The 18,682-nt window shown below is 41.8% G+C and overlaps 1 protein-coding gene and 1 long non-coding RNA gene across 3 annotated transcripts in view; one reads left to right on the forward strand and one right to left on the reverse strand.

Moving 5' to 3' along the window:
- LOC142143738 (uncharacterized) overlaps positions 1–18,682 on the reverse strand; it is a 713,023-nt gene that overhangs the window by 494,719 nt on the left and 199,622 nt on the right. The window lies entirely within an intron of this gene.
- The window catches only part of WDFY1 (WD repeat and FYVE domain containing 1), a 38,079-nt gene continuing 32,395 nt past the window's right edge, over positions 12,999–18,682 (forward strand). The window contains exon 1 of one of the 2 annotated variants that reach the window (XM_075201841.1): positions 12,999–13,161. In XM_075201841.1, the coding sequence (XP_075057942.1) occupies positions 13,028–13,161 (134 nt within the window). In that variant the 5' untranslated portion in view covers positions 12,999–13,027. Of the gene's footprint in view, positions 13,162–13,298; positions 13,318–18,682 lie in introns of those variants that run through there. The other variant, XM_075201842.1, reaches the window with a different exon arrangement.

An 18,682-nucleotide genomic window follows, 5' to 3' on the forward strand; every position in this document is an offset into this window, starting at 1 on the left:
ATGCAAAAATATTACAAATAAATCCAAGGGATAAGAATATTTTTATATATTTTTTTTCAATTATATTTCTGTCAAAGAATAATTTACACCTAACTCACACTGAGCCCTTCATCCACACACTGTGCCCTCCTTCATCTCCACCCCTCACTCTGTGCCCTCCTTCATCTCCACCCCTCACTCTGTGCCCTCCTTCATCTCCACCCCTCACTCTGTGCCCGCCATCATCTCCAGTCATCACACTCTGCCCCTGCCATCTTCTGTCATCACACTCTGCCCCTGTCATCAACTGTCATCACACTCTGTCCCTGCCATCTACTGTCATCACACTCTGCCCCTGTCATCTACTGTCATTACACTCTGCCCCTGTCATCTACTGTCATTACACTCTGACCCTGTCATCTTCTGTCATCACACTCTGCCCCTGTCATCTACTGTCATCACACTCTGCCACTGCCATCTTCTGTCATTACACTCTGCCCCTGTCATCTACTGTCATCACACTCTGCCCCTGCCATCTTCTGTCATCACACTCTGCCCCTGTCATCTTCTGTCATCACACTCTGCCCCTGTCATCTACTGTCATTACACTCTGCCCCTGTCATCTTCTGTCATCACACTCTGTCTCTGCCATCTTCTGTCATCACACTCTGCCCCTGTCATTAACTGTCATTACACTCTGTCCCTGCCATCTACTGTCATCACACTCTGCCCCTGTCATCTACTGTCATCACACTCTGCCACTGCCATCTTCTGTCATCACACTCTGCCCCTGTCATCTTCTGTCATCACACTCTGCCCCTGTCATCTACTGTCATCACACTCTGCCCCTGTCATCTTCTGTCATCACACTCTGCCCCTGTCATCTACTGTCATCACACTCTGCCCCTGTCATCTTCTGTCATCACACTCTGCCCCTGCCATCTTCTGTTATCACACTCTGCCCCTGTCATCTTCTGTCATTACACTCTGCCCCTGCCATCTTCTGTCATCACACTCTGCCCCTGTCATCTACTGTCATTACACTCTGCCCCTGCCATCTTCTGTCATTACACTCTGCCCCTGTCATCTACTGTCATCACACTCTGCCCCTGCCATCTTCTGTCATCACACTCTGCCCCTGTCATCTACTGTCATTACACTCTGCCCCTGCCATCTTCTGTCATCACACTCTGCCCCTGCCATCTTCTGTCATCACACTCTGCCCCTGTCATCTACTGTCATCACACTCTGCCCCTGCCATCTTCTGTCATTACACTCTGCCCCTGTCATCTACTGTCATCACACTCTGCCCCTGCCATCTTCTGTCATCACACTCTGCCCCTGTCATCTACTGTCATTACACTCTGCCCCTGCCATCTTCTGTCATCACACTCTGCCCCTGTCATCAACTGTCATCCCACACTGCCCCTGCCATCTACTGTCATCCCACACTGCCCCTGCCATCTACTGTCATCCCACACTGCCCCTGCCATCTACTGTCATCACACTCTGCCCCTGTCATCTTCTGTCATTACACTCTGCCCCTGTCATCTACTGTCATCACACTCTGCCCCTGCCATCTTCTGTCATTACACTCTGCCCCTGTCATCTACTGTCATCACACTCTGCCCCTGTCATCTTCTGTCATTACACTCTGTCCCTGCCATCTACTGTCATCACACTCTGCCCCTGTCATCTTCTGTCATTACACTCTGTCCCTGCCATCTTCTGTCATCACACTCTGCCCCTGTCATCAACTGTCATCCCACACTGCCCCTGCCATCTACTGTCATCACACTCTGCCCCTGTCATCTTCTGTCATTACACTCTGCCCCTGTCATCTACTGTCATCACACTCTGCCCCTGTCATCTTCTGTCATTACACTCTGCCCCTGTCATCTTCTGTCATCACACTCTGCCCCTGCCATCTTCTGTCATTACACTCTGCCCCTGCCATCTTCTGTCATCACATTCTGCCCCTGCCATCTTCTGTCATTACACTCTGCCCCTGTCATCTACTGTCATCACACTCTGAGCCTGCATTCTTCTGTCATCACACTCTGCCCCCCCTGTGTCCCGTGGCCAGGTAGCGAAAAAAAAAGAAAAAAATACTTACCAATCTGGAGGCACCCGGGACCCAGCATCCTCCTCTCTCCTGCTTGTCACAGACTGTCGGGTCGTGATGACGTCATCACGCCCGACGTTCAGTGAGGAGGGAGGATGCTGGGTCCCGGGTGCCTCCAGATTGGTAAGTATTTTTTTTTTTTTTATTATTCGCTACCTGGCCGCGGCACCCCTGTCACAGCGCCGCGGCACCCCTGGGAGCCGCAGCGCACAGTTTGGGAACCGCTGGTCTAGAGTATCTTATGGCTTAAAGTTGTCATAACCATTTGAAAACACCAATGACAAATTCATGCTTTCAGCATAGGAAAACAATATCCAGGGATACTTTGCTGTTAGCAACGTGAAACCATGCACATGGTGTGTGGAACACTGTATGCAGACACAGAACATGACATGACCAAAGGACATGATCACAATACAAGTCTCTTGTGCTTTACATACTCCTTTTTTATTGTAAACAATAAGCTTTATTGTGACACTGAAATACAAGTGACTAGGGACCTGATAGTGAGTTGGCCGTACATTGGGTGTAATTTACACTCAAAAAAAGCTACCTGTAAAAATACTTATGCCCATATGCTCGGTCATAGGCATGTCAAGATGCATCCAAACAAGTGTGATTGGCGCAGGTAGCTCAGTAACAGTTTAGAGGTTTTCATTAACAATGTGAGGAAACCACCCTTAGCTGGGATGGTGGTTACCCTTTGTGGGATTCAACTTACTTGGGCAGGCCAGAATATATCCACAATAAGGCTTTATTACAACAGCACAACACCAGAAGATGTCCACAAGGTAAAGGGTAAATGGCAACGTGTTCCCTCAAGCAGCCTCTTGCTGTCAGCACCACAGAGTAACATTCTCAGTATCTTCAGCAGTGTTCTCCCCAGGACCTATTTCCTGGGTGCTCCACCCGGCTGCTTTTATTTGCCACCCAGCCCTTGAAGTCCTATTATAACAGGACAAACCATTCTTTATCCCATTATATTAAGCACTGTGTGAGCACTGCAGTCAGCAGAGTGTGTTAGACCAGGGTTTCTTAAACCTGGTCCTCAGGACCTCTAACAGTGCATGTTTTCCATATCTCCTTGCTTTAGCACAGGTGTATTCATTACTGACTTACAAATTGTAACAAATCCACAGGTGGTATAATTACTTCCCTTGTTGCCTGCAAAACATGCACTGTTAGGGGTCCTGATGACTGAGTTTGAGAATGTAACCAATTCAGAGAAAGGATTTCTTGTGTTAACCCAGATTGGCACTGGCCGACCAAGGGTGCGGAGTCTAAAGGATTGCCTGGTTTTCACCAAGAACTGCTGAAGGGCGGGATGGGCGGCTTAGCCGCCGAGAACCTGCAGTTCGCGGTCCCCTGATCTGCCACTAGGTGTAACACACAATACTGGACATAGTAGTAGAGGGGATAATCAACTGACATCAATCAGAGTAACTAAGTCTGAATTGGTACACAAATGGTTAATAAGTAATAAGTAGTGGTGGTAAGTGTAGTGTCAGAACAAGCTGGGGTCTGGTACACCGGAGGACAATAAGGTACTGAATCATGGAGGCAGATGGATAGTCAGAACGGAGCCGGAGTCTATTACACAAAAGGGCAATGCAGTAGCAAGATCAGGAGACAGATGGAGTGTCAGGACTGAGCCAGGGTCTCGTACACAAATGGTCAATGAACAGGATAGCAGCTCGGGGAGCGAGAGCACAGGAACCGAACAAGGACCGGGAGTCAGACAAGCTAAGGCACTTGTTGCTCTGACACTGCTACAGTCTCAGAGTGAGCTTTATATACTCTCAGATAGACTATGCCGCTTCCCAGCCACGATCATGTGACCGTCCAAACCAGAAAGTGCTAAGTTCTACACAGAGGCAGAGGAAATCAGCACCACAGGAGTGTGGAGCAGGTAAGTTTGTGACAGACAAACACTGTTTTAGACCACTGAGCACCAGTCTGACCAGTCCAGGCAGTCAGAGAGGTTCAGCTGTCAGACATGAAAAAAGTAATTTTAAAATAAACAAATAAATGTATTCAGTCCAGTGGGCAATAACCTCCAGAGTCTTTATAAATAATACAAGTGTGGGCAATAACCTCCAACATTTTTTTTCTTTATTATTATTATTGCAAAATACTACACTGCCCCCACTAGGCTACGTCTTAATCCGCACCGGCTGGCAAAATGTTCTGGGGTGAACACTGCATCAGAGTCTTATCCTCCCACAGTTTTACCAGCTTCTCTACAGAGGGACTTAAATAAACTGGAGGATTGGGCGGCTAAATGCAATATGAGGTTTAACACAGATGAATGTAAGGTTATGCATTCAGGGATCAAAAACAAGAACGCAATCTATAAATTAAATGGAATTAATTTGGGAGAATCTACAATGGAAAAGGATTTGGGAGTGCTCGTAGACAGTAGACTTAGCAATAGTGCTCAATGTCAAGCAGCAGCTGCAAGGGCAAACAAAGTATTGGCATGCATAAAAAGGGGCATAGATGCAAGGGAAGACAGTGTAATTTTGCCACTGTATAAATCGTTGGTAAGACCTCATCTTGAATATGCAGTACAGTTCTGGGCACCACTCTATAAAAAAGATAATTTGGAACTAGAAAGGGTTCAGAGAAGGGCGACAAAATTGATAAAGGGTATGGAGTCATTAAGTTATGAGGAAAGGTTAGCCAGTTTAGGCATGTTTACTTTAGAAAAGAGGCGTCTAAGGGGAGATATGATTACTATGTACAAATACGTTAGGGGTCAATACAGAGAGCTTTTATGGGAACTTTTTACCCCAAGGACCATACACAGGACAAGTGGTCATCCCCTAAGGTTAGAGGAGAGGAAATTTCACAACCAGCAAAGGAAGGGGTTCTTTACAGTAAGAGCAGTCAAGATATGGAATTCATTGCCAGGGAAGGTTGTGATGGCAGATTCAATAGATATGTTTAAGAAATGGTTAGACAAATTTTTAGCGGAAAGGTGTATCCAGGGATACGACAGTTAATTTAAAATAAAGGATAGTAGTGGATATAGGGTAAAAATTGGATTGCAATATTGAGTCTGGGGGGATTTTCAAAATTGAAACAGATGGGTGGTTGCCTACTCTGGATTAATTTCAAATATAAGTGCAGGATCGCAGGAGATCCAAAATAGGTTGAACTTGATGGACTGGTGTCTTTTTTCAACCTCATCAACTATGTTACTATGTTATTAGCTAGACAGATCCATGTTGCCCCAAGCCTGGTGTACTGGCTCACACAGACTCTGTCCTGGTACCGTTTGCTCCGGTGGCACTATAAGTCCTTTGTGCTAGTGTTACATACACCAGGATCCTCCAAGATAGAATGACTCCACTGACATACTGCTCTCCTTATATTCCTGGCTGTCTACTCAGAGAGTAGGGTCAATATGTCCCAATCCTCCCCCTTTCAGCAAGGGTCTGTCAGTGGACACTTAAATTATTTAACAGTTAGACACCCGTCTCTGTTACCTTGATTGTACAATGGAATGGTTTGACTGAATTAGCTATTTGGGTGGATACACTTAACAAAGGATTACAATATTACATCTGTGAATGACACTTCACGCTGGTATGAAACATTAAGATATTTGACACATCGTATCTGCAGCATTATATAATCTAAGTCTGAGATACATTTTAATACAATAACATTTATATTGTTAAATATGATTTTTTGTTAAGGCCTCATAAAGCCTTTGTTCAGCCATTTATTGTAACTCGCACAGAAATATTATTTGCTAAAAGAGATTAATTCATTTTTCTGCTGATATGAAGTTTTACAAGATGTAAGCACATGGCCTTGAGGTTAAGCTGACATACAGAACTCCTGAAGTTATGTATCAAGATATGAGAACAATAAGTAGCTTCATTTCTAGCTTGTAGTGTGGGAGCTGTGCCCATGACGTTGAACATGGCCCAACACAGGAGATAAACCTCCAGCTCCCTTTGATATAAGAACAAGACTCATCTGCCCTTAGAAGGGGGAGAAAGTAAACACCTCAAGAATACATGAGAAAGTTATTTAGCAGCGCTTCCCATAGACTTTGTATGCTTATGACGTAGGCTTCATTTATTCAGTAGGCTATAAAAACTTGTATCTTTGTATCAATAAATCAGAGAATATTCCTTGTATACAGAACTTGGTCTGTGTCAATTCTCTCCAGCTGATTGCAGCACTTCCAGATATACTTGACACCACAGGCAAACTTGGATCAGAATTTTAGATCTAACAACTTGGAGGTTTCCACAGAAATTCGCTGTCCAGCAGGCTACAAGACAGACAACGGAGGTTTCCCAGGACAGTGAACACCAACATCCGTGGTCAGTAGATTTCTACTCGTTGGTCTTCCTATTCTGAGTCACCTCATGTCTGCCTGAGGCACCTGACACGCGAATTTGTGAGTCTCAAGTATCATCTGATTAATATAATACAGTACTAACACAATTTGTTTACTGTAATTGTATTGGTAACTAGATTTTTGAAAGATGAGTGAACTTTGAGTGCATGTGTTTGTGCCTATTGTATGATGTATAAAGGATAAAAATTCACATAAGACATTAATCAAAGAGGCATGTAATTGAATAGAGGGAATTAGAGAGTTACTGTTTTGAACATTGAGTGAACATTTTAGGCACCATCCCCAGAGATATATCAAAGAAGGGAGGTTCTGTAATCTGCCCAAAGTGTAGAAGACCTTCATCCCAGATACTGTCAAAGAAGCTATTTTGCACGGGCATCCAGTACAAGGAGTCCACAGAACGGGACGTCCACTGCAAGGACAGCCCACAGAAACTAGATAAGAGTCCCGATTTTGACTCAACAGAATACTGGCAATATGGGAATTATAGATAGTAAACAGATATATGACAGCAGCTCCCTCATAGATATGATGCACAATGACTTTAGGAAATGGGGGAGTAGAAGGTCTGCATTGAATTTTTCAACGAAGCGGGGATAGCCAAAGAAGGAATTGATATGTGTGGATGGAGAAACAAAGGTGTTAGAAAGGGGTAATGTGATAAGAACAAAGGGGTATTGAGATCAAACCCCAAGAGATTGTTTAAGGTGGCACAGAAAAGTTGAGATCTGGAAAGTCGCAATATAGGTGGATATGCTAAATGCATCAGAAGCTGAATGATGAATTAACTGTTCAAAAACTGATCCAGATGATATAATGACTAAAATAATGAATCAAGTAGGTTGCATATTATAAATGTATGTTTGATGCTGCGCACCTGAAAAAGTGCCCCCCCCCCCCTTATTCTCTTATTCTGTGTAAAAGATTTCAGTGTGTTGAGATAAGAAGCACTCTATTTTGTTATCTAACAATGTATGTAAAATTGATAAAATATGTCCAGAGTGCTGAGTTATTATAACATGTTGAAGCTAACTTGTATTTAGTGTAATGCTGGAACTTGTAGTTCCACAGCAGTAGGCTGCTCCGTCTTACTGCATGTGAGGGAGATCCGTGTTTGTCTGTCTTGTCCATTTTTAAAAGATACATGTTTCAAGGTTGAAAAAGTTGTACATTTGTAAATAATGTAGATAATTGTAAGCTTTTGAAGAGATGCAAAAGAAGTGTTGAAATGTTTGGTCCGCCACTGCACGATTCAGTGGACGGACAAGATTGCAAATAATGTATATTGTGTCAGAGGAAAACTGGCTCAGGTCCAACAAGCCGTTTCTGTATTTGAACAAAATAATTTTGTTTCTGAAGTTGAGAAAAATAGTTTTCTCTTTAATGAAGTTGAGAATTGTGGGAGTGAGCTTTTACATGCAGATATTATAAGCTGCTTTTATCTGTGTGAAAATGATGCTGATAAATGTTCTCAGAAATCAGGAGAGTTTGTTATGCCTTTAAAGGAATGTTCCGAGATAAAATGTCGTCTGTGAGTGATACTTAAGTGAATATATTTGTACTTTCAACTTGGAAATCACAGAATCTGGAAATATGTGTGAATATTTTGTGACGGGAGATTTTGTTGAGAAAATTTTGAGTGATTTACAGACACATGTGAGGTGTCTAACGAGAGTACTCTGATTTATGAGAGGAGCATTGTTGCTTTTAAAATGGCTGAATGCTTAGAAAGTTTTCCAGGGGCTGTTGGTGATGAATGATTGTTTCTTCCTGGATTTCAATGGAGTCATTCAAGGGGACTGTACTAGGTGATGATGAGAAAGGAGTGGCTTTGACATACTCTGTTTGTTGTATTGGGTCTTCCCCTTTGAGGAAATCATTGCATGGAGCGCATAGCGTCACAGTTAAGCTTTTAGCAGCTGTTCACTGCACAAAAATGTTTAACTGTATCATGCTTGTACACCGTTATCAGGTAATCAGTAAAGTAATTCCTAGTGAATAAATGTTAATCTCTATGTAAGTTTTTGTTTTTTGTTTACACAGAAGGTCTCCAGCTACAAAGACCCTTTCAATCCAGATTGAATTTATCCAACTTCCAATGAATAGAAGTTTGAATGAAGGATTTAAATAATGTAGACTCTGCTGAATAATGATTACCTTGTTTTGGAAAGAGATATTAGAGTTTATGGGCTATTCGCATAGCAAATGCATGAACTAGGTGGTCGTAGAAGGTCTGAAGGTATGTTTTTAAAGAGAAAAGGAGAAATGGACTAACATAGTTGAATATGAAATAGTGTTTGGTTTGTTTGTTGAACTTGGTCTGTGTCAATTCTCTCCAGCTGATTGAAGCGCTTCCAGATATACTTGACACCACAGGCAAACTTGGATCAGAATTTTAGATCTAACAATATTGATACATATTAATACATTTCACAATGCTATTTCAGCCAATATACTACTGTGAGACACCTAGCACATGGAAGTTCTAACCTAATTACCTCCCAGATTACCTGTTAACCTAGATAATTAAATTGGGATGTTAGCTAGCTATCTTATCAGTCACTCGGGCATCCTTTTGATTACATTACTAGCAACCCAGATCTAAGCCACACCTCATAAACAGTGGACATTTGAGACAAATTGTAATTTACCTTACAAAACACAACTGCCTAGCTCTCCATCCTGTAATGCAATATGGCTTCTGCTGTTCTGCCATTTTCATACAATGGCAACAGTCTTTATATTTCCAATACATACAATGTTGCAGGTAATAGCAAGGGCAAAATATACCTAATAACATGAAATAGCAATACACATAATACACTGATGCAGTGCCGTAACTAGACGTTTTAGTGCCCTGGGCGAGACAGGGCACCGGCGCCCCCCATCGAAGTGGGAGTGTCATTTGCCAAGTGGGTGTGGCTAACCTAATGTGGGGGTGTGGCTAGCACTTTACTGATAAAATTCTGTTACACATATTTGCAAATGCATGATATATATATCTATATACATATAGCCATCTCTCTCGCTCATATATATATATATATATATATATATATATATATATATATATAAATTTGACTTTTTGACTATTATATAATATATAAAAGAAAGTGGAGTATACCAGCGCTCTCCGTATGTATTGAAGAAGGCTGCCAAAACTGTGGGGAGATGGAGAGGAAAGCCCTAATCCTCTCTAAGTGAATATAAATTATAACAAAATACACTCCCCGGCAATCAAAAGAAAGAATACTAAGTGAAGAGGGATAAGGGTAAACAGGTTTATATCTAATGAGTGAATGAGAGATCAATAAAACAAAATATTACAAAGGACTAAATACCAATATAATATATAAATAAACACATACCCTATGATAACAAAAATATATAAAATATGTCTGCGGACAAATATACAAAATAGCATTTGAAAAAATGTAAAAATGATGAAAAAATAGTCCAAAAAATAGTATAAAAGCAAATTCAAAAAATGGGTGGAACAAATGTAAAAGATATATATTCTAAAGGCTAAATATTGGAATCCTTTTAGATCTATAACGGCACTTCCATATACTTATACCATGAGCCGACAAGGGGACAATGCCAGATTTACCTTATCTGAAAAACGGTAAGAAGAAATGGGTACCTAAATTGAATAATATGTCTGGGAATGATTTATTTATGCTGACGCAGAGACTGGAAACTTTATTCACCAATATCCATTAGGACCTTTGACGGAGGGGTGCACATGCGCAACAGTCCGGAAGCAGCCGCGAGTGAAGGAGTGTGCAGGAGAGTACAGAGCCAGCCGGTGCCTCTCCAGTGATGTTACACCAATAGCGAATTGGAACCACCTTTGGACCGCTGACCTCCCTTACATATTATTCAATTGTGGTACCCATTTCTCCTTACCGTTTTTCGGATAAGGTATTGTCCCTTTGGAACACATGTGCGTTCCACGGGTAGGAAGTTCGGCATTTGGAATGCAACTTTGCATTCCAAATGCCGAACTTCCTGCCAGTGGAAAGCACATGCGTTCTAATGCTTCCGATGCCATGAACAAGTCGTTTCCTGTGGGGGAAGCTGGCTGAAGATTCAAGTAAGGCGCAGTGATTGAGCCAGAGCACAGAGGCAGGTAGCGGGCAGCTGCTGCGCCCTGGCCGACGGCACCGCCCGCACCTGCCTAGCTACGGCTCTGCACTGATGCTGTGGGGTATATACTTAGACTGAACCAAGGATTAAAAAGTACATTAAACTGTGAGAAAAGGGTGATGAATAATATGGCCTCAGTCCAGTGGGTCCCTGTTTTGTCACAAGCAGTGACTATTTTATTGTGAAAAGGTTGCAAGTGTAGAAGTAAAACCAATGCCGAAACAGATAGGAAATCCAGTTGGACAATGATTGCACCTGGCAGTGTATTTGATTATTGTCTGGCTGTGCTAACTATGCTTCTACAAGTGTATTGACGTATCTGACAGAGATCTGGTGGATGGGCAAATGTTCAGATTGTCCTGTGTATGGCACTTTAAATGGCAACTACCAGTCTTCTGATACAGAACATCTTGAAAACTCAATACATTGTTTATAGAATAAGATAATGTCTGTTAGCAGTCATGTTATTTTAGCATCTGGCTAAAAAAAATAACTAAATTGAAACCCTACATTCTACATTGCTAGCACTGTGGAAAAAAACATTAACTTTCACCACTGATCATCAAATTTAAATGCTAGTGCTTCTACCAACCCATAAATCACCTAATGGTTTATTCCTCTATGTGAAATAGGCCACTGTTATAAGGATGATAAAGAATAGCACTGCAAGATGCCAGACCCAGTGATAACCAGTGGGACAATCTCCCAACCCCTGGCTATGAACAGGACCCCCCATGCGAGTGGTATTCTGTGCTTCAGCTACAGTTTAAAGGGAGTGTCCCCTCAGCCACCAATTGTGGTTGACCATCGTGCTTTTCCATCTAGCTGTCACACATTACCATAACCTGTCCTGCATTATACTTGTGTGGGAATTTTGCAGTTCCTCAGTAGTCTGTTAACAGTCTGGTTTAGCCATGTAAACATCTCCTGAACTCGGTAGGCTTTCCCCTGTCCATCCCTCTACAATCTAATTTCATAATCCCTTGGCTCATTGCTGTCCTCCAATACTGCTGAACAAAAGAATACAAACTATTACTGCTAAAATAAGGGTGGATTACACTCATCTAGCCTAAGCAACCCTCTGTCTTGTTTTTGGTGTATGTCTCAACCACTTGGCCTGAGTTTCTGCAGAATCAGTTTACAATTTTATCACTCACATGGATTGCCAAATTATGCAAATTCACCTGTTTGGCATGTGGGGCCTAGTGGCAAGATCACACAGAGGCCTGTTAATGTGGTAGGCAGATGATCATACAGACCAGTAAACAGCAGTCATCTGCTTATCGGATATTTATTAGCATTGGTCAACTGCACAAATAAATTCCCCTGCAGTGGGGAATCAGACTAATCTCCAGAAAAAACTCTCGCTGGTCTAAAAAGTAGAGGAGAGGGCATACTTGCTATCTGTTCGGTCTAAAGGACAAGTGTAAGAATCATGACGATGCAATCCAAGTCATCATGACTCATCCATTCATCACTGTGCACCGACATGATTTGCATCATCATGCAGCCCCTCGCAGGGCCTTGATGATGTAATTCCTGGACTACTCTGCCAGGAGTCCTGGAGGATTCCCTGAAATTCTGAAGTCTCCCGGACATTCTAGGAGAGTGGGTCAGTATGGGAAGGCATGCTGTGATTCTGGAGAGCTACAGTGGAGGCACTTACAGAGACGTAGCTTAAAATTTTAGCGCCTGGGTCGAAAAACAAAAGTTACGCCCCCCCCCCCAGCCCTCAGTTTTAACCAAATGAACCTAAAATTCACAAACTGCGTCCCCCTTCAGTATTGTGCCCTGGGCGATCCCCCCTATCGCACAGCCCTCGTTACGGCTCTGGGCACTTATTCTACCTGTCAGGCACTGCCAATCAAAGTAACGATAACAGAACAACAGGTATATAGACTCCACAATTCAAGTGGGACCCATACAGATGTTTTTATTCTCTATGCTTTAGAAGTTAATATTTATGAAATAATGGTATTTTAAAAGCAAATATGTTCAAATCAATTTCAGTAAATATAACATAATAGGGACACTAGTGCTCCAGGGTCCAAGGAGTATCAGTATCAGGAGTAACCTCTGTGGATGCACCAGTCCAGCAACAAGATGTCCCTCGAAAATATTTTAAAATATTGGCAACTATGCATATAGCTGTAGTCATCAAGTTATCAAGAAGCCACAATACACACATGAGCAATGCACATGTCACAACAAACTGGCTGCGCTTACAAGGTTTATCTGAATACATTCACACTCACTAATTGCAGCTGTATTGCTGCTTCTATTACAGAAGAGACCAAGCTGCGCAGGACATTACGGTTATTATGCCCCAGTGACTGCGCGCTGCTATGTCATGTATTACGGCTACGGTCCCAGCTCAGGTCACATGACTCGAGATGGCGGCTGAGATCCACTCCCGGTCTCCGCGCGGCCCTGTGCTGCTGACCAAGATCCCCGGGCACCGGGAGCACGTGACCTCCGCGTGCCTCATTCCGCGAGAGGATGGCGTCATCACCGCCAGCGAGGACCGGTAATTACCGTGCGCGCTAAGTGAGGTGCAGCAGCAGTGTGACAGCTCCATGTCTATGGTTACCGGTTACTACACAGCCCGTGTACAGCCTCCTCCTGCTGACTACCTACCTGCTCCCAGCATACTGCATACATAGGGTGTAACATGCATAGTAGGGTAACCATTAGTTATTGTTACTGTGCACCTTGCAGCTCTAACCTCCATGATGACCCATCCTCTGCCCTTCTCATACCCTGCCCCTCCATCTGACATTGTAGTACTTACCTCAGCTCCTCTGTGTGTCTCTCCTGAGTGACACATACTGATGTGGACAGTGATGCTGATATCACTATTTGGGTGTTTCATTCACTGGACACACTCCCCCCCCCCCCTTTGTTTTTGTTTCTGTCCCTGACACCTGCCCCCTCTGTTGTGTGTTCTTGGTGCTTCTCGTCAGATCAGTTTGAGACAGGTGAAAAAGCAGCAGCCAGGGGGCATGAGGAGAAGGGTATTGTGGATCCTAAGAGAAGATGGTACAGGGGTAGGAGGCACAGTGGCTGTAGATGTTGGGGGTCGGGGACATTCTTTGACAGAGCTAAAAGGGTCTTCAGTGGCTGGTGAGGTGGGTAATTTTTCCAGCAGGAGGATGAGTCAATCATGAAGTTTAGCACTGTATATAGCAAAGTACCACAGATGCAGAATTTCTATTGTACCAATCACCCCTTCTATTATTATGTGTTATATTTGTGATGTCGGCAGCTCTGTGTAGTAAGCTGACTTTTAAAGTAATTAGTATCAAACTCTGGTAGGTTTATGAGACTGGAAAAAAATATCCTTTTTCATAACAAATCTGAAGTGTCGGTTTAAATTATTTTATATGTGGATAGACATACAGACCGCACATGCCAGTGCACCAACCTAAGGCACACAACGGCAATCCACACACAGACCGAATGTATTCAACCATTCACAGCGACATACAGACCAGATGAACCCAACAGAACATGACAATACATTAATTGTACACAGCAACGTTAGTAACTGCAAACAACTAATGCTAGTGCTACAGTGACAAGCACACAATGCTTTGCTCTCAAATTACATTAGTGCAGTTGAACAATTGTGCTTTTACACACTTGGAAGTTTTAACTCTTTCTTTCCAAATTGCCCCTCTTTAAGCTGGGTACACACCTATGTACTGTTACTTTAGATGCAATTTCTGCAACGACTGCATTCCAATTCATGCGTGCACACTCTACCTTCAGATCTGTGGTCTTCATCTATCATAGCTGTCTGCTGAAAAGATCGTGACACTGTACACATTACAGATAACAGCATACACTACAAGTGGGGTGTGTACACATTTCCGCTTTTAACTGGCATAATTTCATCGTGGGTTATGATTTTTTTTTTTAAGTTTCTAAAACCAAATTAACAGATGTGATGTGTTTTGGTACAATAAAACATGATCGTGGGAGCATGCACACTCTTGCAGCGTCTGAACAAATGGTCCTGAATCGATCTGCATGATAATTACATAGGTGTGTACCCACCTATATCTGTATGGAACAAATCTTCAGTCTCAAAAATGTCTGACTATAAAATGTATAATCGTAACCTCCCTATGTACTATATAATTCTTTATTATAATGTACATATTAAAAGTCAGTAAGGTATATTAGTATTACCATTTGTCCATTAACATGAGGATTTTTTTTTTTTTATTAAATACGTATTTATACCCCATTCATACTGCACCAAAATCCCAGGTTTTTGCCGGGGCGAGCTCAAACGACCTGGGTCTTGGTGCAGTCTGAATGGTACAAGTCAAAAATCCCGGGTCTAAAAACCCGGGTCTTCAACCCGGGATTTATCGAGGGGTAATTCCCGGGTCGGACCTGGGTTGCCTGCACTATGAATGGTGCAACCCGGGTTTTTCAACCCGGGTTGCACAGAAAACAAGCTGATTGGCTGTCTGCCTGTCTCTGGAGGATGATGTCATCGGTGGGAGCCCGTGGAAGAAAAAATAAACAGTCACCTTTCAATGACATCACCATTTTTCAGCCAATGAAAACTGCTCTGGTGATGACTCCCACAAATTGCCAGGGCACAGACTTGTGCAGTATGAATGGGGTCAACCCGGGAAATTCCCGGGTCCGAGGTGCAGTATGAATGGTGTTTCTGAGCTGGGACGCTCCGAGCCCCGGCAAAAACCCGGCTTGAAAAACCCAGGATATTGCCGGGGCGGCAGTATGACAGCGGTATTAGATCCATCTTTAGCCTTTTGAAGCTTTGTGGCAGTGCATGTTTTGTTTAGTTGAATTTGTAAGCATTAAAGGTGTTATAATTCACAACAGCCAAATTAATAATTCCATTTGTTCTGTTATTATCTTCAAATAGAAAACCATATGCCATAAAGTTGCCACTGATAAACCTTGAATATGTTAGGAGTGCTGGAATGTTTTGGCTGCTCTTAGGGCAGGCTACCTTTTGTAACTGCAGATTTCCTGTGATTACATAATTATAGGCAGTAAACAGCCAACATTTGCCAACATGGTTTTAATTTATTTTAAACAACATAGACGTACAGTCACTGCAGTGATATGTTGCAACCTGTCAACATCCAGACTGTAAATTTGTATCCAAATAGGCTTTACCATATGACCCACGAATGCATTCTGACCAAGTCATATCCATTTTTTGTGAGACCGCACCTTTTTTTCTGATAGTCCATGCATCTTTCAGAAAAGTAAAATTAGGACTGTAAAGGAATGCAAACTTCCTGCAATATTAATAGCACCATGGAGTGAGCTAGTGTGGACCTTAATGGTGAAGAGCCCTTAACTGATTAATTCAGAATGTGGATAATTGTTCTGCGGAAATTCTAAAAAAAAAATAAAAAATATATATGTATTGCAAATCTTCTTTTTTCCCCTGATTCCGTTGTTCGGTGTGTCATTTGATGCCGCCTGCTTATCAGTGGTTTGATGTACGTTGATTGGTATTGGGAAGCTCTTGTGAGGGGAGATAATTTACAGATAATAAATGGTCATAAAGATTTACTGCGAATAGTAAATCCAAAGTGTATACACTTATGTGTTCGATAAAAATAAAAAGCACTCTTAAATCTCATTAATTTGTCACATCACATGTCAATGGAGGCCGAAATGCGGTTTAGTGTCTCTTTATACAACTAGCAATGTTGATAAATTCGCAGGTCGAAGATCTACATTTGTATGCATGCAAGGCTTAGTTTGTCCAAATTTCTTAGATTAAAGTAGTTTTCCCGTTTCCGGTATTTCTAAACAAGATTATAAATGCTAATGCAAAAAACAAAGTCCACAGTACGTTCAGTATAGAAAATAAGATATAGCACCTAATCACCGATGTATATAGTGTGCACAGTCACAGTACATAATATTGACCATAATCGCCCATTCATCATCATCATCATCATTTATATAGCGCCAACATATTCCGTAGCGCTTTAAAGGTGTCTCAAAATCAAACAGACTTGTAGTCAGTGGTCACCCCCTTTTGTATTCCCAATCTCCATGGGTATAGACAAGTATCTAAAAGGTTAAAGAGAAGGTGGCGCTTCCATGGTGTATTATCTTTAGACAAATTTATTCATATAAAAGCACAATGTTACACGTACCAGAAGATCATAGAAGGCATATAGAATAAATCTTTAGGCTCCTATGATGCCTGTGATCAGAACAGACCTCATACACAACGACTTTCTTCCAATCCAAATGTTTGGGTCAGCTGCAGAACAAGACTAGAAACCTGTTGCAGATTTGATTATTTGTTACTAACTCCATCATGTCCGCTTCTTAAGCTATTCCCAAAATAGATAAATCAGAAAGGGTCATGTCGAGGACCTATCGCATTGGTTCCCTTAGAAAAATAATTAACACTACAGATATGTCATAGCCCCTATTCTTTATATTGAATGCTACAGAGATCTTGAAATATCTGGATTAAATTATTTTGAAAAATTATATTATTTTAGCACAGAGGTAAATATGCATTATTCTATATCCCCAATAACAAAGTTCTGAAAGCTGTTTGACTGTGATTTGTTTACTTTGGAATTACTAGAGTTTGTCTTGACACGTAATATGTGTGTTTTCATAGGATTGCATTATATCCTGGTATAGAGTTCTGAGCTGGGCACACATTGTGCCAGGTCATATGAAAACTGGAACCTGGAGTGGTGGGAACATATAATTTGGACTGGTAAAGATCAGAGTACCTGTACCTCATTGACATGTAGCCTAATACAAGCATGGTGTGTTTATCACATCATCCCTGATGGCATTAATCCAGAAGTAGAAATTTGAGAGTTTGAATCTTTGATTTATGGTTGCAAAAAATAGGACCAGTTTTATAATTTTTTAGGTGTAGAAATGTTGAAAAAAGGGGAGAAATCAGTAAATCTTTATAGAAAGCCAAGAGTTAGTAGTTTGCTATAGGCTTCTAGACACCATCCCCAATCTTTGATTAAGAGAATATCTGTGGGACAGTTCTTGTGGGTTCACAGGGACTCTCCCACTAATGTAGACTTTCGGCAAGAATGTAAAACTATGAAAGTCGTCATAGAGATGTCCCAAAAATTTGACACTACAACCGCGTATTGTAGGGCTTGTTGTACTATGAGACCCAATTTATTATGAAAAACGAGAGCCACAATTGGATTCAAAAAGTATAGATTTATTACAACATTTGTCCTGGATGCAGTTGCTTTAGACTGCGTATCCACTGGCATTAGAGGTGCAGTTTTTAATGCTAGTAAAAATGCATAACAAACGTGTTTGAGATGCGTTTTGAAGATGATTGTCTGGTTTTAGGTGCGTTGAAAAACGGCAAACACACCAAAATGGAACATATACTGTTTATAAAAATGCTGACATAATGTAAGTAAAAACGCAAATATGTATTGACTCCCTTGGAACATTGATTTTTACTGTTACGTGTGTTTTTATATGCGTTCAAATCACAACAAGCTTCAATACATTATATGGCTCGCTGCAAGTTTGTTCACTCTGCATTGTGAAGCTGTTATTTTTTCACCTGGCGGAGGAGACAAATCTCCATCAAAATTGTGTGCTGGAGAGAGAGTATGTGTACAAATGGCTGATTCAGCACTACAGGAAGGGATCGTGGCTTGGAAAACGTCCCTGACACTGCTTTTATTTATATGAGAAACCTTCAGTTCTTTAGACCAGTGTTTCTCAAAGCAGTCCTCAGGACCCCTAAATGTGTATGTCTTCCAGGTGACAAGGGAAATAATTACACCACCCATGGATCTGTTACAGTGTGTCAGTCACTAATGAATACATCTGTGCTAAAGCAAAGAGATATGGAAAACATGCAATGTTAGGGGTCTCGAGGGCCATGTTTAAGAAACACTGCTTTAGACTATGTTGATATTAACAGCAAAATGAGCTGTACTGAGCTCTGTGTCATCAACACATAATAGATTTGTCAGAAATCCGTATAAATATAATTGTAACAGACCTACTGTGCAGAATGGACT

The sequence above is a fragment of the Mixophyes fleayi genome, chromosome 3 (assembly GCF_038048845.1).
Source record: "Mixophyes fleayi isolate aMixFle1 chromosome 3, aMixFle1.hap1, whole genome shotgun sequence".
Classification (NCBI taxonomy): Eukaryota; Metazoa; Chordata; class Amphibia; order Anura; family Limnodynastidae; genus Mixophyes; species Mixophyes fleayi.